Genomic DNA, 27,702 nt, shown 5'->3' with positions numbered 1-27,702 from the left:
CAGTTTCTCCCCTGCTTAATTACCCAATAAGGAAGTTTCAGAACCTCTATTGTGATTAGTGGCTTTGTTATAAGATCATAATATAGGAACAAGCATTTTAAACCAAGAAATAAAGTATACCTTTCAATAAACACATTAACTGTAAGTCTCCAAAACTTGAAAGCAATCAAGATGTCCTTCAAATGGTAAATGGATAAACAAACTGGTACATCCATACAATGGGATATTATTCAGTGATAAAAAGAAATGAGCCACAAAAGAACATGGGGGAACCTTAAATGCATATTACTTAAGTCCAGAAGCCAATCTGCAAAGGCTACATACTGTATGATTCCAATTATATGACACAATTTTTAGATCACTGAAACTATTCTGTAGGACACTACAGTGGTGGGTAGGTATCGTCATATATTTTTCAAAATCCATAGAATATATAACACAAAGAGTGAATCCCAATGTAAACTATAAACTGTGAGGGATAAAAATATGGCAATGTAGATTTATCAGCTGTAACAAATATACCACTCTGGTGTGGGATGCTGATGGAGGAAGAAGCCATGTGTGTGCAGGAGCAGGAAATACATGGAACTTCACTCTACCTTCTCAATTTGGCTACGAACTTAAAACTGCTCCAAAAAATAAAGTCAATTTTTTAAAAAGTGTGTATATATTCTAAAAAGCTTGAGACAATTATATCTCATTAAAATATGTTTCGTTTATTCTTTCTTTTTATCCTAAGGAAACTAGAATTCTGAAATATTTAACTGGATATTCAATGCCTATTGCTATTCAATATTCTAGGCCTACTGCTTTTTAAACTAGATTTTGTATTTCAGAGCAGTTATTGGGTTTGTGGCTCAGATGGTAAAGAATCTGCCTGCAGTGTAGGAGACATGGGTTCAATTTCTGTCTCGAGAAGATCCCCTGGAGAGGGAAGTGGCAACCCACTCCAGTATTCTTGCCTGGAGAATCCCATAGACAGAGGAGCCTGGCAGACAATGGGGTCACCAACAGTTGGACACAACTGAGCAACTAGATGACATGACATTGAGTTTACAGAAACACTGATCAAAAAGCAACCAATATGTTAATAGCATGGGAGCATTAACAAGTTATAGCTTTTTTCCCCCACCCAAGTGACTTATAAATTATTTGCTTATATTCATTGTAATCACTAAGCAATTTTTCTGTTTATGTCTAATTTGCCTAACTTACCTTATTCTTCTGTATAAGATGAAAATCTTTTCCAAAAAGCATGAGTGCATGTTCAAAGCTCCGGCATTCTTCTTCTGTCCATGCAGTCATTCCTTCTAAAGAAATTTTAAAACAAAATAAATTGGCCTCAAAACTCATATATACAAATCACTGATTTACTTACAGTATGGTTTCCTAATAAAAGACTATAAACTTCTACACACACACACACACACACACACCAGTCCTTACTGAAAGTATGCTTTTAGTAATCCTAACCAAAAAAATTTAGAATACCAAAATATAAACATTGGGTTTTTTTTCTCTGTATAATGAGACAAGAATTTATTTTTTTCCTACAATTTATGTTCATTGTTTTTCTAATTTTTTTTAAAAGAATGAGCATTTTTAACTAGAAAAAAATAAAATGTTATTTCCTCTATGGAAAAAAAAACGCCTTACTTTGGTCTTATATCAAAATCATTTATGGTCTCTTTAATTAGAGACCATAAATAATCAACACATATTTATTTAAAGTCAGTTTGCAGAGTGCTATACTGCAGAAATATAAAAGGAATAAAAAACAGCTTATGCTCTCAAAAGACTAAGTCCCATTCAACTTCCCAGCAGATATTAATGAATATACAGATACTGATGAATTAAATCTATTTGAAGCAGAGGAGACCTGAAGTGCCTCACTCACAATGGAGAAGTGGTCCCCAAAGCCATTCACAGTAGTCCACCACAAAGGTGAAAAACAGTTTGACTGAAAAAGAAAATCTTAGAAACCATGAACTAAAGAAAAATTAAATGCACTTAGCTTTTCAGAGTTTTGAGAGCTTAAAATAATTTTTTTCAAAAAAGCAGCTACTACAAGGAAACCTTTCAATAGACTATTTCATCCACAAGTTTCGATGCACTGTTTTCAGCGTTTACATTTTTCCAAGTTTATTTACATTATTAAGCATTATTTTACTCTACATATACTTAATGACAGCTGTGGTGCATGCAATCAATTTGTATGACAAAAATATTGAAATTACAGTTAACCGTTTTCCTTGACACACACAAATCAAAACCTAAGCACTATAAAAGTATTGTTACATGATTACTAAAAATATACTTCTTGCATGTTTATTATACATGTTTGGAATATATTTTATGTTTCTTTTTTAATTTTTAATCTCCTTTTCATTTCCTGTCTGGTTTGAGAAAGAAAAGACAACTTTTTTCCCCCAATGAAATCATAAAATCATTCTTGTTAATTACTCTGGATATACTGTCATCTCTGGGGTCTGCTTTGTTCTGGAGGTGACGGGGGCTAACTAATTTGTATTTGAACAATCTCTGGTATGTCTAAAAGTGGAAGGCAAGAAAAGGAAAAAATTATTTGCTATGAAGATGAACACAGATCTTACACAAAAGTGTGACAGAACTACTCCGTCCTTTAACTCTGCTTATTCTGATCCCAAAGACCAGCCCCTGTCCTTTCCCTCTCTCGACCCCAAGTGCTTCTTACCTTGAGATGCCTTTCCGTTGCAACAGTATCTTTCGATTGCTTCCTTTATGTTATGGTTACACTTGAGAAGTTCATATAATGCCTAGGGGAAAGAGGAAAAAACTATTCAATAAAACTAACCAAAAGTTCATACTTAGCAGCATTAAAAACAAACACACACACAAACAAAAACATGTGCATTGTAAGAATCCTGACAAATGCCAGCTGAAATGCTAATTTCAGGACATCTGAAGCGTATGTTCGCCTAGACATTTAATTTATCCTATACACTGACTCTGGTATCCCAGGAGTGTTTTCATTCTCACTCTGCTGCTCAGAAGTCATCTACCAAAATCATTCCTCGCTTTTTAATTTTTTTAATTGCTAGATCTTCTGAGCTGGGAGACTTCTTCTATTTTAGCTGTTTATTTCCAGTTGGGAAAAGTAAGAATCATGGTCTTGTCTCTTGTTACCACCTACTCCCTGACTTTTAGAGTTGTAATAAAAGACAACAGCAGCAGGCCTAGAGTAGAAGGATAGAGATTTTAATGACTGGGGTTTATAATGGTCTTAGTTATTTCCATCTACTATGGAAGATAGCATTTTTTAAAAATTAGAATTTCCTCCCATTAAATCTGTTTGGAATTATGAATATGCTAAATAGCAGCAGACAGAACTCAATTGAAAGTTAATTAATAATCTAGTTTGTCAAGTAAATGTCAAGAAAGGCAATTATATGAGTTAACCTATTAACACATTAATAGGTTGATAATCAATACATCAATAATCAACCATTAAAAACAATCTCAACAGTTGCTAAAAAAGCTTCAGATAAATCAGTACCCATTTTTATTTTTAAAAAGACAAAAAAGTGTAACAGTTGTAAGTAGCTGGATATTATCTTATTCTAAGAAAACAGCTGGCATCAAACCATGGCTGGTATTAGGCTTAATGTAAAAACCTGAGGTATACTCTGTGGTCACTCACTCAGCTGTGTCCAGCTCTTTGAGACCCCTGGGACTATAGCCCACCAGGCTCATCTGTCCAAAGGATTTTCCAGCCAGTACTAGAGTGGGTTGTCATTCTCTTCTCCAGGGGATCTTCCCAACCCAGGGATTGAACCTGAGTCTCTTGTGTTTCCTGCATTGGCAGGAGGATTCTTTACCACTGGGCCACCTGGGAAGCTCTTTCAACCAAAGCAGGCCTCAAACCACTATTACTACCAAAAGTCTCTGAGCGTTATGGCTAATGTAGTAGGACATATAATAAGAATAAGAGATATAAAAATGGTGAGGAAGGTATAAAAGTCTAATTTAATAATAATTTTAAGACTAGAAAACCTAAGAGAAACAACTGAAAAATCATTATACTAAATTAGTTTCAATAGCTTGAGAAAAAAATTTTAATCTATATATTTCTCTAAATCAATAATATACAAATACAAATATACTAGAGATCCCATTTACAAAGCTAAATACACACATACATTTCAAGACAATGAGGAATCAATTAGATACATGCGATATTTAAACAAAAACATTCAAGTGATTAAAAAAATCAAACAGAGAATCAGATCATGCTCTTCAAGTAGAAGGTTTAATGTTTTAAAGGCACTAATTCTTCCAAAATTAATTTACAGTTTTAACAAAATATCAGTAGAAAAATCCAACAGGATTTCCTGTTGACAGCTGACGAAACTGCTCTGAAGTTCAGCTAGTATGGCTTTGGAAATTCAAGTTTGAGTCCACCTATCTCTGGGCACCCATCAGTCAGGATTAGCTAGACTAGCAATAACAAGTGAAAAGGTATACGAGAGGGGCAAAACAATGCCAGGGAGAAAAAACCCTGAGAGGCCCTGCTCCTGCGCTTATCCCATCAGGAGACTGCTCTGCATCTACAAGTACACAGTACTTAACAGACCCCCCTAAAGCAGATTTATACACACTTAATAGACATTAACTTCAACCACTTCCTTAATAAAGTTCAAGAATAATCCAAGAAGTAACTTCATTGTAAAATCTCAAAGTCCAATCATAGAGAATGTCTAAATATACGATGGAATATACAGTCACCAAGTCACCAAGAATGAACTATTAAAGAAATCTCAATAGCAAAGAAAATGAGATTAAGGGATTAAAAGGATACAAAATGGTATCTAAAGTGGAACATATGTGTGTATAAAGAAAAAAAAGCTAAAAGATATGAAATAATACAGAACGGTGATCATTAGGTCCTCAGGTTTTTTTAAACCAGTATCTTCCAAGTTTTAGAATCAGAAAGACACAGCCAGTTCATACATTAAAAATGTTTTAATCAAATACAAGAATATCAAGAAGATACTACATTAGTTAGCTGCTACGTCAACAAAAATTGATGTATACCTGTTCATTGTCCCTTGTATGTGTTCCTGCAGAAATTCGATCCATTATTTTTTCATTTCCAGTTCTTAATGAGGTCTCAACAAGGTACTCCTTAACTTTGCTCTCCAAAACCACACCAGGACGCCAAAGTAACTGGTCTTCATTTTCATACACTGATAAAGAAAATCCCGTTAACACATTAAATGCATCAACACACTACAAGATGTACACAAACTGTTCTCCCTCTTCCTATACAAGTAACTAACTTTGAAGACCCTGGTCATCTGATTGTCTGGTAAGCTGAGTCTTTCATCAATAAAGGTTTAAAACAATTTTTTTTTAAATTTTATTAAGGACCAAGTATTTCAGTGACTAAAGCAAGCAAGTTTTTTTGGTGGCTGGATTTACCAAATTAGAGGCTTTCTATGTAGTCTAATAGAGACTTTTCTAAGTAGTCTAATATAAAACCCAGCAGTGGTATCTTATATTCTTCTAATGAGGGGGTAAAAGTAACTTGTGTAAATTCCGTAATAACTTTACTGAAAATTTCTTTAACTCCCTAAATGACTCTATGAAATGTCTAGAGGTTAAAAATTGCCAACAAATTAAAACAAACCAACAGAAATAAAAATATCAGCCAGTAATGAAATAACTAGGAAAGATCTATTTTTACTTTAATATACTGATGAAAAATGGAAAAGAATGGTAAACAGTAAGAGAAGCAAAGTTTCCACCTTTTAGAGAAGCTCATACTTAATAAGCAAACGTCACTAAAACAAACTGTATATTTTATTAATGCAAACACTGCTGCCATTCTCAAAGCTTCCACTCCACACTATAAAGTCACACAGATGGCCCAAGTATTTATCCCATTGCTCCAACTTCAATCCATTCTTTAAGTGTATAATAATTACTAAATATAGCTAATGAAAGTAATTTACTGAGAGCTCACTATATAGCAGAGACCATAAGTGCTTTACACTCACAACTGTATAAGGCAGGCACTACTACTCCCAATGAGCAGGAAATTAAACAAATAAAGTGTGCCTATGAAGCAATTGGACTGAACTTTTGAGGTAAGCTTCTGGAACCAGTTTCTTTATTCTTCAGTCAAAACTTAAATAGGTAAAATAGTTTGAGTTTATCTCCTCTTAAGGGAGAGAAGGTATACGCTCCTTTCTGAAGGTGCAGAACTGAGCGAATACCACCTCCATCATGTCTCATCTAAGGACTGGCTGCTGCTGAACATGTACTCTGCCCAGGGCCAAATCTATGTGGTTTCCAAGTGGAGCTAGCAAAGTGTACCTGGATTTTTACTTCCCACCACCTCATCCATCCACATTCTCAGAACTAGCTATAGTTACAATCTACCAAAACTGTGAGGAAAACTGATCACACTTAAGTAGGAGTGTGTAACAAAAGCAGCAGAATCCTTGAAGTGAAGTCAAAGTCGCTCAGTCATGTCTGACTCTTTGTGACCCCATGGACCATACAGTCCATGGAATTCTCTAGGCCAGAATACTGGAGTGGGTAGCCTTTCCCTTCTCCAGGAGATCTTACCAACCCAGGGGTCAAACCCAGGTCTCTCGCATTGCAGCCGGATTCTCTACCAGCTGAGCCACAAGGGAAGCCTGAGAACACTGCAGTGGGTAGCTTATCCGTTCTCCAGCGGATCTTCCTGACCCAGGAATCAAACGGGGTCTCCTGCATTGCAGGCGGATTCTTTACCAGTTGAGCTATCAGGGAAGCCCTGAATCCTTACATTCTATCTTTTCAGAGCTGAGGCAAGGGAACTTCTTCCAGGTTCATTTTTCTTAAGCATTTCTTCCCCAAAAGATTTTATCCCTACTGTTTTCATTATCTCAGGTGATACAGTGCTACCAGCTCCCACTGGAGTGGGATGTAGGCCAAAGAGCTGTACATTAAGAGCAGCTCCACTATTTTAACAGGTGCTTAGCATACTAAGAAGCACCACAAGAGCTGGGGGGATGGAGGGGGTGCGCAGTGGTTCTCTGAGTCTCAAGGTTAATTTTGATACATTATTCCTAAGTCAGGCTAACTCTTCCCCTACTCCAAATCTATCTTTACATTCACAGGATGAGTATACAATCAGATACTGAAATAAACATATTGAGAGATAACTTGGTTTACCAAATATTATCAAAATTAAAGGCCTTTCTTACCTTTCTCATTACCAGCATACTCTCCGAGATAAGGTGGAATCTCTGCTTGATATTGTAAACCAATCATTATTTCCTTCAGAAAAATTTAGAAGTAGAAACAACTTATTATAAAAATAAATACTGAGAAAAAAGTTCCAATTCATTCATCAGTTACTACCAGTCTAAAGTCATCTTGCAAAATTACCTTTAAATTATTTCAGAAATGTTTTTAAAAGCTACTTTAAGCCAAATGATCTAAAGTTGCAATGGTAACTTAACATACCTTCCTCAGATCTTCAGGTGAATTACCGCTGTCTGTTTCAACATCTTCAACCTCTGATTCTTTATCTCCATCACATGTAGTATTTGCTTAAAAGAAGAAAATTAAATTTTAAAAAGGGTTTTGTTGCCTTTCTTTGCAGCACCTGAAAGAGTGGCTGATATTTTGTGATAAAAATTTGCAGAATAAATGAGATCAGCACAAATACACTAAACTGCTTGTACTATTCTCACTTTTACACAAGTCAAGACGTTGAAAACATGAAGAAAACGCATGTTATCATTATAATTATTTGGTGTACGATCATACAGTTTGGAAAGGCGAGAGGAGAAAGCAGAGCACTGGACTACATTAATCCAGAGAGAGTGAGTCACAGAGCGGCACAATGAGTTCATAAAAATAGTCTTTTTGCACACGTATGTGTATTGTATTGGAACTTGTTAACTGAACAGTTCTTCAACCATAAAAATATCTGAGAAATAAGCAAAACTGCATGTAAGAAATTATTTCCGCCCAAAGACCTTTTGAATATTGCTGATATACATTAAAAGATAACACCAAGGAATTAAAAAGAAAGCATTAAATCACTAAAACTACAAAAATACTGTTGGCAACTGATGGCAGTTTTCAAAACCAGGAAAATAGGAGCTTTTTAACAGAAACCTAAAAAATGTCTATAAAATTTCATGGCTGAACCAAGACTGGTTGCCTTAGCAACAGATGAGTCTTGAGAAAGAAAACAGCTTTGCAAAACCAAACAAATGCTTTAATTTTTAAACAGCGTATTAGTTTACATCTCTCCCAATAAAAAAATGTTATAATCTTATTCAGATTATAGTAGTATTTTATTTCAATTAAGTAAAACACTTAAAATATTCTGATAAAAACTACATTACATAACAAAATGTACTCAGGCCAGAGTATCAGTGCTACTACTACTCAGTAATGATTGGATTTCTTACATCGTAGAGGTCTAGGGAAGAAGTCAGAAGTTTCATGGGAAGTCACAGATGGAGTCAGATCATCTGCGGAAGACTGAGTTTCCTCATCATCACCTGACAATAGGTCTTTTGCTATTTCCTCCTATAAGAAGAGGAATGCAATGCTAGGGTTAGAAATAATTATATCCCATCAATATTGAAAAAAAATCTTTATAACATTATTCATAAACATGATGGTATTACAGTACAGTTAAGAACTATTAATAGTTGAAGCCTCAGTTTTGAGGAAAGTAAATATGAAATTCTCCTATAATTTACTTCATGTACATAATTACTTAATAACATTTACTACTTAAGTATATGTAATATCTAATGATCCACACTATTATACATTTATGATATAACAATCTGCCCAATTTGTGGGTATTCAGAGAACTTATCTGAAGTGACAGACTAATTTTTAGTGAATTTACAACATAATCTTACTTCTAGGCAGTTAAAAGTTAAAATTCACTTTCTGCCAACTTAAATAACTAAAACAAAACAGTCTCCAAACTCCACTCTTTCAGTAACTTTAAAAAGTTCAACTAATGTACCACTCAGATTAGTGATATAATTTTGAAACAAACAGTTCTGAATTAATTTTATGTAAGTATATAGTCATCCTTGTGCCTGGCACACAGTAGGCACTTAATATCTGCTGAATGCCTACGGCCATTAGGGTCTTTGGTACATTAACATCACTTTTGAAAAGTGGAGACAACACAACTCCCAGGAAGAGGTTCCAAGATGTGGACTCCTCTCCCTGCTTGAGACCTGAAAGTCGAGGAAAGCTTCCCAGGGGCCCAGCAGCAGAGACCATGCCTCTGAACTCTCCTCGCCAGGGACTGGCCACCCTACAACCAGCCTGTGCTAAAGACGCACCCCTGAGGTCTTGGCTGCTATGGCCGCTGTCACTCCCAGAGCCCAAGAAAACAGAACTTCTCTCCAACCACTCCATGCCTAAGTCAGCTTGTTTGAAAACGTCTGGGGATCTATTAATCAATGCATTCATGTATCCACAGGATCAAAAGAAGTTAGGGCAAAATCTAAGTGTAGATATAATACAGCTACACAGGAAAGATAAAAAGTTATGGAAGAAAACTCTAATATTCAAATTATCATGAAGTTATTACTACTTTTAAAGTAGTGAGATCAAAGCCAAACAATATTCAAATCAGTCACCAAAATGACAACAGTCCACAAGAAGTTTACAATTCAGAATTACGAAGTACTTTAAAGAAACTAATAAAAGCAGTCAACGGTAATAGATCTGGAATTCTTCTCCATGCTCATACTTACTTTGTCTAGTGTCATATCTGGTAGTTCATCTGCAAGTTCACTTGGGGAGCTATTTGCACTGGAATTTGCAACAGCTGGAATTGTAGGTTCATAGCCATAGAATGCCAATAAATCTTCTAGAGGCATGTTTCCTTCCTATTCAAGCCAGAGCACAGACATGAACTCAGTAGATGCCACAATGCTGAACGGTAGATAAACCGTGATGCCATTCATGTTCATAAAGCACACATATCAGAAGAGCAGTACCAAATCAAAAACCAAGTTTTAGTTTTGCTTTCTGTACAATACCCAGAAAACAGGATCAAATACTAAGAGCTGTAATTAATATATGAACAAAAATCTAGCAAGTAACACCTTAGTTTTCATTTTCTAGCATCATTTTACTTTTTCAAAACTTTGTCAAATATTTGCTTTAGGGCATACTTTTTCTTCCACTTTTCATTACTATATTCACCTTGAAGAATGACTTCATATAATTTTTAGCTCGTTTTCCTGCAATTAACAGTTGACCATTTGATTTATTCTTTGTGTTAATGGGAAGATAGCTAATAAGACACCTTGGCTGAACATTTATGAACACTATTATGTTTACATATTAATGTTCAAAACACAGTTATCCTTTGATATTCCTACTACTGTATCTACATTCTCTACCAGTTATTTTTTCCCCTACAACTTTCTGATGAAGTTTGCATTACCACCAGCTTACAGACGAGAAAACTGGGGCTTAATTCTGCATCTGCATTCCAGGCGCTCTAGCTCTCTTACTGGCAATGCTGCTTTGATAAAATTACAAACTCGCTGCAGTGCTGCCTGTGTTATGAATGCTTATGCGATGCCACACAGTGGCACTCAGTCGCTGTTTTTCCCCTTCACTAATCTGAAAATAAGTGCTATATTTCCTTTTTAAAAATATTTTCATTCAACCACAAAGTGCACAGAACCATTCATAACTATCATTTATATAACTTCAAAATGATACACCCCTACTGTATAGCACAGAGAACTCTACTCGGTGCTCTGTGGTGACCTAAATGGGAAGGAAATCCAAGAGAGGGGAGACATGTATATGTTTGGCTGATTCACTTTGCTGTACAGTGGAAACTAATATAACATGGTAAAGAAACTATACTCAAAAAAAAAATTTTATAAACCCATACATCAATGAACTAGCTAATTTCTTAAATATTTTGAAGATGTTTACGTCCATCTATTAAGAGGTTTGCTTTTAAAACTTGCTCAGGGTTCAGTTTTCCCCTTAAGAAAACACATCTAACTTATGAAGCACACAGCATGAAACTGTGAAGCCAAGTATGCAAAATATGCCCAGTTGACCAAAACAGTGAGCTAAGGAGGACCAGTGATGCTCCCCACAGCCCACAGGGGACACAGGTTCTGGAGATCCCTAAGAATTGGCCTTCACTTTTATAGCTGGGCTTCCCTGGTGGCTCAGACAGTAAAAAAATCTGCTCACAAAGCAGGAGACTTGGATTTGATTCCTGGTCAGGAAGACTCCCTGGAGAAGGAAACGGCAACCCACTCCAGTATTCTTGCTTAGAGAATCCCAGGCACAGAGGAACTGGGTGGGCTACAGTCCATGGGTCACAAAGAGTCAGACACGACCGAGTGACTAACACACTTTTGCAGTCTAGAACTTACATTCTGCACTATGCCTGAATGAAACAGGATCATGTTATGAGCTTAGAATAAGGTATATGACAAAAGGCCAATTTGTAAATTTGCAATAGGAGACACGCACCTTTCCAATGACCATGCCATTCATGAAACCTTTTCAGCTTGGAACTAAAATCAGTCAAAACTGCTTCAGAAGCATGGACAAATTCAGCTCAAATTAAGCTGTATGGTCAGGATGAACAGAGGTTAACCCACGCCATGGGAAAACTTTATGAATTATTTCTCCAAAGAATGCCTTGAAGGTGCCAGAACCACAATGAGAATTTCTCCGGTCCTGCTCCTTATAAAGTCCACACAGCCCATTCCCTTTCATTCACACTACTTATGAGACTGGGTTGCAGCCTTTGCCAACCACCTGTTAGCGATATTTCTCTAAAACTTTAAAGTTTCAGATTCCCTCCATGTACTAGGGAGATGGCAATTTTCACTCACCATGCACTGACAGTCCACCTTACCATCAATACAGCATTTACTGGGTTCTAGGAACTGTGTGGAAGACTACCGGCTACAGAAAAAGAAAATTTCCCAAAAATTTCCTGCTCTCAAGGAATTCAGTCTTGGTGGAAGGAACTGATAAGTTAACAATTATAAAACACCATGATAGCTGCAATAACCAATTCTGAAACTGGTGCTGTGAAATGGTGGGAAGGAAGACCTACACTCCAGGATCTAATTGCATATGATAGGGAAGTGTCACACAGAGGATAATGACTGAGCGAAGTCTTGAAAGACGAAGACGCTTGTAACAGATGAGGGTTGTATTCTAGGGACCTGTGGCTTGTCGTCAGAAACACTGACTGAGTAGTGACTGCCAGGAGGCAGGCGGTGCTGTGAAACACAGGTCTTACCCTTCTACAACTTCCAGACGAGGGGGCTACTGACAATCCTCAAATACAGAACTGCCAATTATCATGCATGCAAAGGAAACGGTCCTGAGATACAGAATTACGTGGAGAGCCTATTGTTGTGGGGTTGCAGAGGAAGACCTTCAGCTGAGGGCAGAAATCTGAGAAGTGACCAAATCAATCCTGTGAAGAGCATTCCAGGCAAAGGAAACAACACACTTGAGGCCTGACTGTGGTTTTCCACTAAGCCAATGGCCAGAACACAAAGAGTAGAGTGAAGCAGGGTTCAAGAGGAGATTAGAAAGAGAAACAGAGGGAGATCGAGAAAGGGTTCTCGGCAAAGAAACTTGGAATTTACTCCCAACGCAATGGGAAGCCACTGGAGAATTATAAAACTAGAGTGACATGACTTTATTTCTTCTTAAATCCTGAGCAGCTGTATGAAGAAAAATTGCGGGAGGTGGAGAGAGAAGAGAAAAGCAGGGAGACCACTTGGGAGACTCATGCTGGGTTAGTGATACAGACTTGGAAAGAAGCAAATAGGTGAGATACAGTCTGAGGTGGGAATCAAACGGACCAGGGAGTAAAAGGGAGAAAGAAGGACAACTCCCCAGATTTCTATCTGAGCAATTAGGTGGTGGTGACTTTTACTGAGACCGAAAAGACTAAAGGACAGGAAGGCTGCTGAAGGAATTAGGAGTCCTGCAGAGGACACAAGTTAAGTCTGAGAGGACTATGAAACATCCAAGTGGAAAAGTCAAGCTGGATGAGAGCCTGGAGCTCGGAGGATCAGGCGGGGCTAAAGATACAAATCTGGCATTCATTAGCATCTCGATGATATTTAAAGCCACAGGAGTAGATGAGCTCACTCAGGAAGAGTAGAGAGAAAGGGATCTATATTTTATTAGAAGAATTTTTCAGATATACTACCCTATAGGTAATGGGACACGTCTGGAAAATTCTGGACATGATTTTCATTCGGGGAGTAGAAGAGTAAGAGCCCGAATTAAAGAAGGGAATTATCCAAGCAAAATTAAGAAAAAAGAATCTGTTTCTTGACTTACTTGATAGAGGGAATGTAGATTACCCAGTAGTCTAAGTAAACTGCCCATTTCTGGCCTGAGAAGGTTAAATAGCTACAGCGCAATTATAAGACCAAAACAAAAGACAAACAAGGGGGATGGTAGATGACGATTTAAGGTGCAAGTTGAAGCAATGGGCTTGAACGAGTCATCCAGGAAAGGCAGAGAGACTGAGAAAGACAAAAATTAGAACCCTGGGGTACAGGGTTTAATGGATGGTATTCATCAATTAAAATAGGGGTAAATAAAGTAAAGCCCATAAATACAATGGAGAGAGATGTCAGAGGGTAGAAGTAGAACTAAGAGAAAATGCAGGATTATTAAGTTAAGGAAGAAGCAAAAATGGATGGTCACTCAGGTCAAATATCAAAGAGAGATAAAGCAAGATACAGACAGATGTGAATTCTTTGTATTTGTCAATCAGGAATTACTGGTGACCTTACAATCTGTTGGGAGAAGCAAAGCTGAAGACTGAATGAGCGGAGAGACAATACATACACTATAAAAGGTGAATGAAGAAAGCAACACAGGGTCAAAGGAGAATTTCCAAATGTGAGAAATGTATCAGTAGGATTCCACATTGAAATTTTAAAAAGGGGGGGGGGGGCAGAAGAATAAACTTAAGATTAAACAAATGAAAATTCAGTACTAACCTGGAGTGTGAATGATACTTTTGGAACCAGAGGGGACAAAGAAAGAATAAGTATAAAAGCTAAGTTTGCATGTGTGGGGCAAACAGAAGCTCTGAGCAGTTATTCATGAAAATTCTACTTTCTCTATAAAGATACAGGTATGATCATCTGTTGAAGGAGGAAGTGACCATCTTAGTGGAAAGCTCATTATACCAGTCAAGGAATGACAATACAATGACCCTGAGAAGGGGCTGGTGCTGAAACACAGAAATTATCTGTACTAAGACTTTGTACTAAAGCAAAACTGGAAAAGATTAATCCAGTCTCTGAAGTACTTTACAAATGAGCTTTCTATTAGAGCCTATTAATAAATCACTTAGTCCTTTGAAGCATAGAAGCAATGTTTTCAAAATTGAATTAGCAAATCTCTAAGTCTCTAAGGATCCATGGTGTTGAGATCAACTCAGAAGTTTGATCTAGCACCATATTCCAGGGATGAGGACTTTATTTCTAAGGCATTTTGTTGAATCTATTTAAATTTCAAGGGTCACATTTGAGTCCAGTCATACTTATATAAATGAACTGTTTTATAAGTTGAAGGATTTCTAACAGGAAGAGCACATGATTTAGAGACAGAGGACTCCCTAATTGTTAACTACTACTGCGGGCAAATCACCTACACCTAACCCCTCTCATCTCTATTTCCTCATCTGTAAACAGAAAAACACCTTATTTCCTTAATCCTGTGATGCACAGCCTCACATACCAGAAATCAGGATGCATCCTATTACCAACGTACAGATTTCTCAAAGCAAGGCTCCTCTCTGCTCCCATCTATGCTATTTTTGAATCTACAGTACATCTTACAATCAACAAGGCCTCTGAGCCAAGGAAATAATGCTAATATTTCTCTGACACACTTGACAGTGTTGCTAGATAGGGTCAATGACATTGTCTAAGTGAGGTACAAACTAATTTTAATATAACACCAGTCTGATACCTTAAAATACAGGCTGCAAAGCAGAATACATGTAACTTTCTAAAATGCTTTAAAAATAAATAAATAAGGACTTAAACCCAAGTCTAAGTAGTAGAAAAGATGTTTTTTTACTTTTCTCATTTTACAATGAATATCAGAGGAGAAATCTCTGTATTAATAAAAGCAGGAATGTAAACTACTTTTTAAAAAGTTTTAGGTCTAATTCTAGGATTATTAATTAAAACCTATCAGGAAATGATAACATGAATAAATTAAAATATAGTACAATATAACACAAACCTTATTTTAGTATTTTTGGTAACTAAAATCTTGTCACACAATCTATTCTCTATACTTACCGAAGTGCCACTATAAGAAAACTAACTTTCTACCTCTTTTATTTTCCATAACATACAATGTACTAAAAATTTTTAAGAACCAAAATAAAGGGCATATATAGACTATAAACTACCAAATTTATTTACTATAAGCATTAAAAACTTCTAATCTTTAAAACATGAACATCAAATCCCTAGGACTGTTACCATGTACCATCATCTGAATCACTGTTCCATAATATAAGATTAATACATTATTTTAAATTGTACAGAAATAATTTTAAATTTCTTTATAAGTAAAATGATCCTTACTCTTTACATATGTATCTTATCTACTATTTCTTTTATTTTCATGTTTCATTAAATATCAATAAAGAATAGAGACCACATTTACAATTATGAGCTTCCCAGGTGACTCAGTAGTAAAGAATCCACCTGCCAATGCGGGAGACTCGAGAGACATAGGTTTGAGGCCTAGGGTGGGAAGATCCCCTGGAGTAGGAAATTGCAACCCACTCCTTTCTTACCTGGAGGGTCCCATGGACAGAGGCGTCTGGAGGGCTGCAGTCCATGGGGTCACAAAGAGTCAGACATGACTGAGCAACTGAGCACGCAAGCACTACAGTTATACTCTACTATAGATAAGAATCACAGTGCAGAGGAAGCGAGCAGCCAGTCACTCTTAGAAACAGTTCTTCTTGTGCCTTGCTCAATGAGAGAAGGATGAGCCTTCTGAGCATGGACATAGCACTTGGGTCTTCACTAGAATTTATTTAAAAATCACTTGTATTTTTCTGTCCCAATTTCCAAGAATGTGACAAAATGCCAAGAAGAAAAACTGCCTAAAGAGAAGCTGAAATATTTAAAGACCTATAATTTTTCTGAATCTACAAAATTCAGTGATAGACATCACTATAAAGCAAAGATTTAATTACTGGATTTTATACTAAACAAAATCAAAATCACAGGAATAGAAACTAGGTATTTCTGGGAATAGCTAAGTAAATAACTCTTTGCTGTTGATTATTTCTCTATATCTTCCCTAATTTTCTTTTAAAACTCATTAAACACAGATTAAAGTAGATATTACTATAATCTCTGGAAGAATAAAACCTACAAATCGGAAAAACAAAATTTTACTGGTCCATAGAGCTCTACCAGATTACCCATACTCAAGTAGTAACTATGTTAACACATTAAAAGAAATTTTAAATTTATACTAGTTTAATGACAATACATCTATTTGCATAGCTAAAGCACAGTCTAGCACATTAGTATTATTTTCTTATATCATGCTGTAACTAGATTGCTGTCTCCCTATCTTTAACAGCAAACACACAATTAAAGAAGGTGTATCATGAGACCACCTAGGACTTTTGCTCATGCCCACAGCAGTATCCTGACTTAAAAAAACTAGAGGAGAGAGGTAAGAAGCAGCCTTCCACGAACTTCCACATGAGGCTAAACATCTTTTACTACACATAAATCCTTTCTCCCATAGCTCTCACTGCTTACTGCTTTCACAGTTCTTAGCAGAGGACATCAAAAAAAAATCTTTGTTCCCATTTGTCACCCCACACTAGACCGTAAGCTGCTTGAGTCCAAAAACACTGTCAAACTGCTAATTTTTGCAATCCCATAACCCACCACAATCCCTGGCTCAGTGATAATGCTAGTTGGATTATAATTCTCAGTTATTCCAGGCTACCCACTCATGAGAAGTAGAAAGGAATTGCCTGGAAAAAATTAAGGCAGACCTTGAGAATATTGGGCATCTTTTCTTATCAACAGGCAACACACTGTCATCACCCCTGAAAGAAGTAATAGGCAAGACTTTTCTTGAGTATTTCCTAGCAATTTTATCTCTATATTCCCAAATCTGTTCAGCTTTTGTAGAAGATACACCTATTTTAAAATAATTAAATCTAACTGCAACTATGTTGCATTAATTTGTCAAAGGAATGAACATGTTTAGAAAATTTCAACTCTTCAGGAGCAAGCCTGGGGTCTAGGCCCTGAAGATTCTTGTGTGTTAAGACGAAGGAAGAAACATAATAATAGCCCAGCTTTGCCTCACGAAAGCAGAAAAGATCATATAAGAATGTTCTTTGTCTTCTTCAAGAAAAAGAAATATGAAAAATTCAGTAGTATTCCTGAAAAATTTGTTATTCTGGGTTGATTAGAAATTTGCAAATAAGGTTAATTTATAGATAAATATAATCTTTTCAAGGAATCCTCTTTCATGGAGGCCTCTCTCTGTAGTTTCTGGTTATGTGTTTAAAAATTGGGGGTTTTAAAAGTTATAAACTACATTTACCCTACCAACTTTTTAAAAGATAACTGGAGGGTAGGATACAGGGTATTACTAATTCAGTAAAACAGTGTGGTATAGTGCCAAGAGGCTGGGCTAGGATTTAGAACTTAGTCTCCTTCTAGAGAACTAAGTTCTCTAGATCTCAGTAATCTCATCTGTAAATGTACCTATTTCATTGTGCTGGTATAAACTTAAAAATGGTTGGAAGCATAGCACAAGTGTTAGTCACTCAGTCATGTCTGACTCTTTGTTACCCCATGGACTGTAGCCCGCCAGGTTCCTCTGTCCATGGAATTCTCCAGGCAAGAATTCTGGAGTGGGTTGCCATTTCCTTCTCCAAGGGACCTTCACAACCCAGGGATTGAACACCAGTCTCCTGCACGGCAGGCAGATTCTTTACAGTCTGAGCCACCAAGGGACAACCCCACCTCCCACCAAAAAAAACAGATTAAGAGATAAAAAATAATTTTTAATTAAATGAAAGTGTACTTATTAGGCTATTCTTCAAAATAAGAAAATCAGTAACATTCTGTACAAAAGTAAATATGCTGATACTATTTTTTTAATTGAAGTATAGTTGATTTACAATGTTGTGTTAGTTTCAGGTGTACGTTCAAGTGATTCACTTATTTATATATGTGTGTGTGTACATACTCATATACATATATATTCTTGTTCAGATTCTTTTCCATTATATGTTATTACAAGATACTGAATATAGTTCCCTGTCCTATACAGTAGGTCATTCTGATACCATTTTTATTTCAGATAGGCTATAAAATAATTTATAATGGAATTCGAAATTTTTACTATGTTTGTATAAATCTTCACTGTAAGTTTGTATTAAAACCCTGAAGTAAAAACCTTTACCTTTTCTAAGTCTTCAATTTCAGAACTGAAGTGTTTACCCTCATCCATCATTTCCTCTTCTTCAAGAGTTCTTTCATCGTCATAGTCATGGACCAACATCTCAGCAGTGGGGTCAAAATCATGATCCTCAGAAGACAAAGACCCAACTAGAAAGAAACACACTCAATCACTTTACAAGTTCATAAGGCTATTTACAAAAGAAAATAATCTGTGTTCTACTGCCAGCTCCTTTTAATGTTTATATGTAAGCTTTATTAAATGCATTTATTATGTACTTCACAAGTTATAAAGTTAAGACCATACAGTTTCTGAAAAGATATTTAAATCAGCAAAAGAAAAAAGCCAGTTTATAACAACTCTTATAAGCTGTCCAATCCATGAGAACATGACTTCTAATAGCAACAGTGATTTAAATGGAGTGGTCTTTTAAAAAATGTTCTAATAGAAAAGTCACTTATCAGTTAGTTTTATACGTTTGTCTAAAAGCAGTAGAAAAATGTCAAAAGGGTTATGAATAGAAGACTTCACAAGAATCTGCTTATACACTGAGGCTAAAAACTTCAGGAGGAGGGAATATAAATTTTACTCAATTCTTACCCTCAAATAAAAGTTCAAATCACAACAGAAACCTGGTTTTCTAGAACAAACACAAGTTTCTATGAGGCAGCTACACAGCAATTCAGTCTTGAAAAGCACCACCTCACTTTTCCTGTCTATAACAGTATTTCAAGCTCTCCAAAACTAAATCGTAGGAGAATGCCTTTCTGTGGACTACTTATAAGTACTTAAGACTATGTGAAAGGAATACAGAAAATCATATCTATGGGCTTTGGAAGATATATCCCATTGCAAGCTGTTTTGGTCAACTCAAACTTGTTTATAAGATGGTAGTGCCTGGAAATCCCCCAGCGGTCCAGCAGTTAGGACTTCCACAGCCAGGGGCATAGGTTTGATCCCTGATCAGGAACTAAGATCCTGAAAGCCTTGAGATGTGGCCAAAAAGAGATAGCAATGAATGATTTTTAATGGCAAATCTGAAGTCAACAGGATACCCTGAAAACCAAGTGGAGAAATGAATACTATCTATAATTGCAAGAGAATAAGGTCACGTTTATGAAAAACAGAGTTTTCTCCATTTGTTTTACTCTAATATGTAATTCAGCTAGACCAATGACTCTCAGAGGGGAAAGAAGTAGCAGAATCTTAAGAGTAGAGAAAGGGAGAATTGGAAGGAAGCATATTCAACACAAAAAAGTCTGATGTGTTTTACTCAAGCTTTAATATTTTAAAACTTCAAACACTAAAGGACATTGAGCTCATTACCAAAGCACTGAACTAGACCAAAGCTTTTTCAAAATCACAGACAATTCAATGTTTTTGGCTGAGTTCAGAGGACTCTAGTCATTAGTCCTGAAAATAAAAAAATTTCTATAACATGTTTTTAGGAGGTGTGCATTATGATGTTGTTTTTCACACGCAGAAAGATTTTAACCTGCTGATTTTAAAAATCTATTGACATACAGGTGGTTTAAGCTAATTTTAGAGAAAGATGAATACTTGTTAAACAGCAGAAAAGCAGAACAATAACCATTACAAATTTTCTTTTTTGGAGAAATTCCTGGATACCTTTGGGGTATGCCAAAGTGTAAGGTAGGAAATGCGAAGTGAAGTCACTCAGTCGTGTCCGACTCTTTGAGTGAGACCCCATGGACTGTAGCCTACCAGGCTCCTCCATCCATGGGATTTTCCAGGCAAGGGTACTGAAGTGGGTTGCCATTTCCTTCTTTTCTACCTCTTTGATGGCGGAGCTCTACCCTCTTCCTAATCCACATCGCTTGGCTCACTTCAAAGTTTCCCCTTGAGGAAAGCATTCATTCAATAAGGGCCAGAAATGGAAGGGCCTCAGAGTCTACTCTTGGCTCTGTCCCTGGCTTTCTGGGACCTGAGGTAAGTTATTTAAACTTTCTGGGCCTGGGTCCAGTTTTTCATTTGTAAAATATATAGGGTTGGCTTAGATGACCTCTAGTCTCTTCTGGTTCTAAAATTCTCTTAAAAATTGGCTAATTGATTAAAAATAAGTTATAAGTTTGTTTAAACTCCAAAAATCACACTGTCTCTTGCTTTTTATTTAGATTGCAACTTCTTAAACGCAGACAGTGATGCAAAATGGAAAACTTCCATTATCATCCAGATGTTTGGCATCTTGTACATAAATATTCTTTCCCTGAAATCAGTTCTAACAAAGAAACGTCTGTCTCAAAATTAAACAAACTTAAAAACAATTTAAAGACTATTTTCAAAAGCTATTTTCAAAATAGCCACAAATTTCTTCTATTTGGTGTTAATTATAATACCTTAAATGATAATCAAATGAGACCTTGAAGACTGACCAAATACACAAAGTAATATACAAGGAAAATGGTCTGTTCACTCTAAGGCAACATGTGGTAACTAAAGACTTGGGAGCCCATCCAGACTCTGCTATTAACTAGGTAACTCTCAGCAGAATTATTTAAGTCTCCTCCAGTGTAAAATAAGGGAGTTGAACTAGTTTAGAGGCACTTTTCTTGGAGACTGTGAGGGAAAAGAGGCAGCCAAAAAGGGGCTGGAAAGGGAATGAAAAACTGAAACAAAGCTGTCCTTACATTTTAGCACATGAGGAAAGGTTTTTACCATGGGATAGGTTTCAGGGGTTCCACAAACCCCAAATTACATGCCATTACCCATTATGTGCAGAGTTCTGTAAACAGAGTCCCTTGCTTTCATCAGATCCTGACAGGGGCTTCTGACACCAAAACAGTTGAGAAACACAGTCCTAGATGGTCTAATGTTGTCTCACCTCAAAAATTCTGTATGACCAACCTCAGAAAGTATGTGTTTCTTTTAATTAGGCCAGCTTTACCTAACTCTCAGTTGTCAATTTAACACAATCTACAGGCATTTCTCAATTCTGAAAAATGTATGAGACAAAGTAAGGGGAGACGGGGAGAAGTGATTAATGTCAATATAAGCAACCCCGAAGTCCTGACAAATTAGAAAGACGAATTGTCAAAGAAATTAAAATCTAAACTGCTGAAGTTAGAGGAAAGTTTGCGATAGATGCGGCATTAATTGTTTCAGGGTTGGAGAAAAATAAAAACAGGGTGTGTGAGAATTAGATATATTACTTTAAAAGAACATGTCAGTTAGCAGCTTTGTAACAAAGTATTTTTTTCAACATGAAAGGGAAAAGAGAGAGAAAATATGAGATAGAATAGTAGCTCCTTCCTCAAACAACTTAATTACCAAAAAGAACACCGAAACCTCTTAAAAACAAGTGATGAAAAACTCGCAAAACAAATTTTTGTTGGAAGAACTGAGCAATAGATCTTTGGGCCCCATCACCACCCCCTGGGGCCCACCGAAAAGGTAAGCGAACAGAACAAACCTGGGCTCGAACTTCCAAAAGAAGCCTAGGAGAGAAAAGAAGACGTGCGGTTAGATCGCGAAGCCAGGGGAAGAGGCAGCGCCGGCAACAGGGCGCAGAGGAGGCGGAGCCCAGCGCTCCTCCGCAGCTGCCAAAAGTGCAAGACGTAGCTTCGCTCCACTCGCTCCTGGCCCCCTTCGGGCCCCTCTTGGCTGCCTCGCCTTCCTCCCCGAGTCCCCAGTGTACAAACTCGCAGACCCGGGACGAAGCCCGGTGTCTAACAGGCAACTCCAAGCCGCCGCTTGGAGCTCAGCAAGTTACAAAGCAGAGAAGCAGAACCCAGAACAGTCGGCTAGCAGCATCAGTCCCCCATACCCTAGCATTTCAGTAGTCCCCCGAATCCCACCGGCTCTCCACGGCCCCCAAACAACACCTCGCAAGGCAACACCCTTTCCTGGAAGGGACTCGCCCTCTGCATCGAGTCCACCCCCTTGGGGCCTGGTAGCCCCAACTCCGGGGCTGTCCTCTGTCCCCGAGCGTAGGCCAGCTCGAAACCGGACACTCGCCCCCAAACCAAAAGCGCAAGCCCCCCATCCTCTCTCCCGCGTCTAGAGATGCGGATCCGCAGTCCCAGAGACAGTGGTATTCTCCCGGAGTATTTAGTCGCTCCCCGAGCCCAACAGCGAGCTCCTCGACCTAGTGGGCTCCTGCCAGGGGGCTTCTGCTGCGCCACCCGCCCCCATCCTCCCGCCCCAGCTCACTAGTCCCGGGGGACACGTCCAGGGCAGCTCCGCTCGCCCTGCCGACCCCCTTAAAGGAAGGAAAGTGGGGCTACCGAGAGCCCGTGGAGAGAGCGTCGAGGGTCTTGGTCTTCCCCGTTTACCCCCAGGGGCTCCCGCACCTCCAGGGCTGCGAGGCGGGGAATCTTGCCTCTCCCGAAGCCCAGCGGCCGCGCATCCCGCTCGCCTCAGCGCCGGAGCAAAGTGGAGCGTGAGACTCCTTCGGCCCGCAGCCCGGACCCAAAGGGCCGGGGGCACAAAACACTCCTCCCGCAGGGCAGTGGCGCAGCCCGCTCCCCGCTTTGCGATCCGGTCGCGGAGGGGGGGGGCTCGGCCGGTTTCCACCCACCCCGGCCCCGGGAGGCGGCGCGGAGGCTCCAGCGGCCCGCGCAAGCTGCTCGGCGGCACGGCACGGCGGGGTCCCCCGACCGGGGCTCGCTGCCGCCGGCCGCCGCCTCTCGGCCGGCCCCGTCGCCCGGCCGGGTCGGGGCCGGAGCCGCCGCGGCCTAGTCCCGGAGGGAGACCGCTCCCGCGCCCGCTCCCGCCCCCCGGCCGGCCCCGCCGCCGCCCGTCGCCGCCTTGCGGCCCCACACCGGCACGCCGCCCCCCGCAGGGCCCCGGAAAGGCCTCGGCTCCCCCAAGCCCGGCTTGGGGACCGCGGGAGACCGCCGGGCGCCCGCTCCAGCCCGGCCGCTCCTGCCCGGTTTCCCTGCTCACCTCCGCCATATTGGTACCTTTAGGGCGAACGAGCAGCGCCGAGCCCAGTCCCCGGATGGGGCGCCTGAGCCAATCGCAGCAGCCGCCGCCGCCGCCGCCGCGGTCCGCCCGGCACCCGCCCGGCGGCGGAGGCGGCTCGGCCCCTTATAGGGCAGGGCGGCCCGCGACACCCCCAGCCCGCTCGCAAGCCCACCCCGCCCGGCGCCCCTTGCCGCGCCCCGCGCCCGCTGCGGGCGCCTCGACCCGCACCAGCGCTCACCCGCCCTTCCCCTCTCGGCTGGAGTAAAGTTCCTGCCGAATTGGAGGCAGACGGGGGACGGATGGAAACGCCGGCGCGGGACAGACTCACGTCCAGTCAGTCGAGGCCCAAGAGCCGGTCGGGGCGGCTGCGGACCGACTTGACAGACCCTCCGGTCTGGGTGGGCGTAGGGGAGATGGGCAAGAGACTTGGAGGGACAACTCGACAGACTTCCCTAAGTAAGGAGAGAGGAGGTGATCGACGGCCGAGAGGAAGCCCTGTGGGAGGTGGACTGAATGGATTGACGGATGGACGTGAATAAGCCCAGAATGAGAGGACAGCGACCAGGCATTTTGCGGTTTCCCCTAAGAGACCTGCAGAAATGGGAAGTGCTGATCAGCGTACACTGGCCCATGGAATAAACGGTGGAAGAGGTCATTAGCCAAACAGACTCTGGAAGATAGTGACAGTACAGAAAAAAGGGCAATAGGGCAAAGAAGTGATGCCCGATTCAGAGAAGATGCTTATAAAGTACAAAGTGTGCACGCGCGAAAAAAAAATAGAACAGTACTAGAGGTTGTTAATCACCAAATAGGGTGATTTGGGGATACAGTTAATCCCTCCTCCCCCCCGCCCCCCGCCCCGCAACAGGAATGACCCAGAGGTACACATTCCCTGGACCTGGGGGAGGGCAGAAATAGTATATCAAGAGTCCTGAGCCCAGTCTTAAGAACTCGACCTCCCACTTCCGTCCCCAAAGTTCAAACACTAGCTTAGGGTCAAATGGGAAGCTACACCTGTGGGCACGTGGGTGGGTTAAGGATGGAAGACAAGGTTTAAGAGGTGTGCCTTCTAAGCATGCGTTTAGCAGTTTGGTCTTCATTGGGAGGCCTAAGTAACTCCTGGCCGGTCAGTTTTCACGCAAACAACTTTGAGCAAAGTTCACAAAAATACCAGCTACTGGATGGTAGCCCACAAAGGTAAATCTTGCAAGAAGTTTGAGCCCACATTCCTAGTCGGCTTGGCACACAGTTGACTTGGCACACAGTTGTCTTGACGCAGGAGACAGAAATAATGATATGTATGGAAACCAAAGTAAAAAAAAAAAATGTGGAAAAGAGAAGTCGACTGTAAAAGGTCCTGCATAAGTGATGCAAACACAGAGAAGTATGGCAGGACCCTATGAAGGCTTGGACAAGAGTGTAATCTCTGACATCAGGGCCCTTCTAATCAACTTTTGCTGAAACACTAATATGAAAATATAGAGTTGAGGTTATCTGCCATAATCTCACAAATTGAGAAACTTTTTAGAAGCTTCAACTTTCTATTCTTTTTGTCCAAACATGAAAGATCTAGGTTGTAATCTGGGGTTGCCTTTGATTCTCCCTTCCAATGCTGGAAAATAGACTATAGATAGGAGTGGAGAGGGTTACTTCCAACATTTTTAAGCAAGGCATCTCAAAATTAGAGTTATTCCACTGGTAAAAGTTATTTATTTATAGAAGTTTTAGGAGAAAAGTCACTTCAACCATTTCAAAACATCATAAAGACATGGAAAATTACACTTTCCCTGCTGTGAAAGATATCGTTCGACCTTTTGTCCAGTCAAATAACTCAAAAACAGCTGAACTTTGAAACCAGAGGGCTTGGCACACATTGTATGTTCTGTCCTCAATGAAGCGTTTAGAGTTTTCAAAGTAAAAAATGGCTTGAAATTAAGTGCAAGTGATTAACTTTAGAAATGTGGCAGTGAGCACATCCCATGGACAGAGCCATTAAACAGTGCCCTGAGCTTTTGACCACAGGCCAAGCCACCACAGAATGGGGCTAAGATAGAGTCACGAAGTATCTCCAACAGCCTGCCTTGTCATACTTAACAATAGGAGAAACGTTTTCTTCATAGCAAAATGTGGCCCATCCAAACTATAAATCTGGCCTTAGGTTCCATTTTGCTATGTCTGTGAAATATACAGACTTGCATAAAATATACTTAAAATATACACTTGCATAAACTTAGTAGAGTGTCTGCAGATTCTCTTTTTATTAAATTATGACGATTTTGTGTAGACATTTGTAATTTTGACTGCTTATATTCTCTTTATCCTAGTACATAATTTATGTAGTCTATGTCCAAGGTATTAAATAAGGAGTCATAGAAAGATAAGTGAAGCTAAATTAATTTGAAAAGTTTCAAGAAACAGAGCCACTTTCCACTCCTAATCCCCAGAGAAAAAGTTTACCACCAGTCTTACATAAGATATTCCTTTTATGATAGAGTATGTAAAGTCTACTATTCGTACATGGATCTTTCATTCTTTTTGATGACATGACTTTCAGGAGTCAGTATAGATAAAAAGTCCCCTTGTTCTAGAGAGTTGAAATGAAAAATTACTTTTAAGTGTTGTTATACTGTCACTACACAACAGATGGCATATAGAAAGTAAGTCCTATACTGGATGCTGGGAACTATGGGATCACCGCAAAAGTCCTTGCAAAGCTTACAGTGTAACTGAGTAATTTTTATACGTGGTATATGGGAACCAGAGCAAGGAAAACTCAAAACTGAAACCAGGCTCTCCTTATTCCCTAAGGAGAACCAAAATGTAATAGAGCCTCCAGCCATCTTTAGAAATGAAATAAATCAAGAAAAGATTATAAATGTGTGGTCTGAGATGTCTTACAACAAATACATACGATAAAATAAGAAAATGTAAATACTGTATAAAAAATGAGGACTAGTGAAAATAATTAGCCTAGATTAGGTGAACATTCAGAGAAGAAGTTAGAACAAGAATATATGCAAGAAATGAGGGGTGAGTTGCAACATGAGAGTTAAGCCATGCCTTTGGCTTAGAACTTTCTGGAGTCAAAGCAAAAACATACATACAATCAGTTGCTTGTCCTTGAGATTCTTATTGTCCTTGAGAAGAAATGTACAAATTCTTCCATGGAAACAAAGCTTTTCAGAACCTTTAAAGAAATGCCTTGCCAGAGCTACATAGTAATGTAGAGGGAAATACCCTCTACCAGATCCCCAAAGGGTACTAGTGGGGTTTACAACACTGTTTCTTTTAGTGACCATCCATGAAAGTTGAGGGGACCCTATAAATGTATGACCTACTGAAAGCAATTTTAATAGAGCCACGGTAATGCAATACAAATATTTAGCTTTCTACAGACTCCATCCATTAATAACCCAAGAGAAAATAATAGACTATCCAAACTTAAATTCTCAATCTCAAGTGCCTGTGCTAGTCAGGCAGGCGCAATGAATGAGTGAAGCTGAACATATATTGTGAAGACTAAAGTAGCAGCAACAGCAAGCCAGGAGAAGGTAACCCTGTCCGAATGGAGCAGCAGTTAACTCAGTCTCAGCAGACTGGCTTCCGCCTTGTGAGAATGTGGGCCCAGTGTTCACAGGCATTCTCAATTTCCAAAAACAGCTGGAAAACTGATTATGTGAATCTTCTGATTTTTAAATTTTATCAACTAATTTAAAAACCGTCCAACACAATATAGGACAAATAAATCATGTTAAGTAAATCACGTGAACTGTGAGCTTCCAATCTGCACACTTTTAGAATATCTCTTAACTTTACCTCTTAAGATGGCTTTGGATAAGGTTAATACCAACAATTCAGGTCTCTATTACATTAGACTTCTTGCATTTTTCTAAATATATCCATTTATCATGTGTGAAACTCAAATATTTTTTGATGGATGAACAGAATGAATGACTACTCTCTGAGAAAGCTAATTCACTGCAGTAAGCTTTGCCCAAACAAAGACTGTGAACAGAAAGGAGATGGTCTATACAGTAATTTAAAAAAAGAAAAGAGCTTTCACAGAGATGAAAAAGAGAGAATGAATCCTCAATTCACTACAAAGCAAAAGGAACCTGGTCCACTGACCGGAGAATCTACCGGACCCATGAGTCAAGGTTGTGCTTATAACAAGAAGATGTTTTCAGGCTAACATACTTTTGAAAGGCAACCCAATTGTGAGATCTTATAACTCAGTATCGTCCCCTA

The 27,702-nt window shown here is 39.2% G+C and overlaps 1 protein-coding gene across 2 annotated transcripts in view; it reads right to left on the bottom strand.

Moving 5' to 3' along the window:
• The window catches only part of MIER3 (MIER family member 3), a 28,711-nt gene extending 5,173 nt beyond the window's left edge, over positions 1 to 23,538 (bottom strand). The window contains exons 1-10 of one of the 2 annotated variants that reach the window (XM_018065695.1): positions 23,434 to 23,538; positions 21,959 to 21,983; positions 18,532 to 18,677; positions 9,777 to 9,911; positions 8,457 to 8,577; positions 7,498 to 7,583; positions 7,236 to 7,308; positions 5,074 to 5,225; positions 2,714 to 2,795; positions 1,216 to 1,310 (exon numbers count right to left, since the gene is read on the bottom strand). In XM_018065695.1, coding sequence (XP_017921184.1) covers positions 1,216 to 1,310; positions 2,714 to 2,795; positions 5,074 to 5,225; positions 7,236 to 7,308; positions 7,498 to 7,583; positions 8,457 to 8,577; positions 9,777 to 9,911; positions 18,532 to 18,677; positions 21,959 to 21,983; positions 23,434 to 23,442 — 924 coding nt within the window. In that variant the 5' untranslated portion in view covers positions 23,443 to 23,538. Of the gene's footprint in view, positions 1 to 1,215; positions 1,311 to 2,713; positions 2,796 to 5,073; positions 5,226 to 7,235; positions 7,309 to 7,497; positions 7,584 to 8,456; positions 8,578 to 9,776; positions 9,912 to 18,531; positions 18,678 to 21,958; positions 21,984 to 22,838; positions 23,062 to 23,433 lie in introns of those variants that run through there. The other variant, XM_018065696.1, reaches the window with a different exon arrangement.

Source organism: Capra hircus, chromosome 20, assembly GCF_001704415.2.
Source record: "Capra hircus breed San Clemente chromosome 20, ASM170441v1, whole genome shotgun sequence".
In the NCBI taxonomy this organism is placed as follows: domain Eukaryota; kingdom Metazoa; phylum Chordata; class Mammalia; order Artiodactyla; family Bovidae; genus Capra; species Capra hircus.
The sequence above is the reverse complement of the archived record's forward strand: the minus strand, read 5'-3'. Positions and strand labels throughout refer to the sequence as shown.